Below are 307 nucleotides of genomic sequence, written 5' to 3' on the forward strand. Positions count from 1 at the left end.
CTTTGTATTTTTTATTTTCTGTCTTTGTGTAAGATCTTCATGAGATTTGTTTTGTTTCCTCCTCATACCCACAGTTCCTGAAGGAGGAGCTCCAGTATGCCAAAGGCTACGAAAAGCGACAGAAGGTGTTTCATTCTAACAATGACCAGTATATATCGGTGCGAGAGCTGTGGCACATGTGGAAGAAGTCGGAGGTAAGCGGAGAAAGTAAAATGCGCAGTGGGAGGGGAGGGAAAGAGGAAAAGTCATTAGTGTTTATATCAGTGTTTTATACATCATGGGTTCTTCTTACGTGTAAAGGAGCACT

At 42.0% G+C, this 307-nt stretch overlaps 1 protein-coding gene across 14 annotated transcripts in view; it reads left to right on the forward strand.

The window, feature by feature from the left end:
• The window catches only part of LOC119584976 (stromal interaction molecule homolog), a 99,451-nt gene that overhangs the window by 60,812 nt on the left and 38,332 nt on the right, over positions 1 to 307 (forward strand). For all 14 annotated transcript variants that reach the window (XM_037933572.1, XM_037933582.1, XM_037933574.1 and 11 more), the window contains exon 3: positions 75 to 194. In XM_037933572.1, the coding sequence (XP_037789500.1) occupies positions 75 to 194 (120 nt within the window). The remainder of the gene's footprint in view (positions 1 to 74; positions 195 to 307) is intronic.

Source organism: Penaeus monodon, chromosome 19 (genome assembly GCF_015228065.2).
Source record: "Penaeus monodon isolate SGIC_2016 chromosome 19, NSTDA_Pmon_1, whole genome shotgun sequence".
In the NCBI taxonomy this organism is placed as follows: Eukaryota; Metazoa; Arthropoda; class Malacostraca; order Decapoda; family Penaeidae; genus Penaeus; species Penaeus monodon.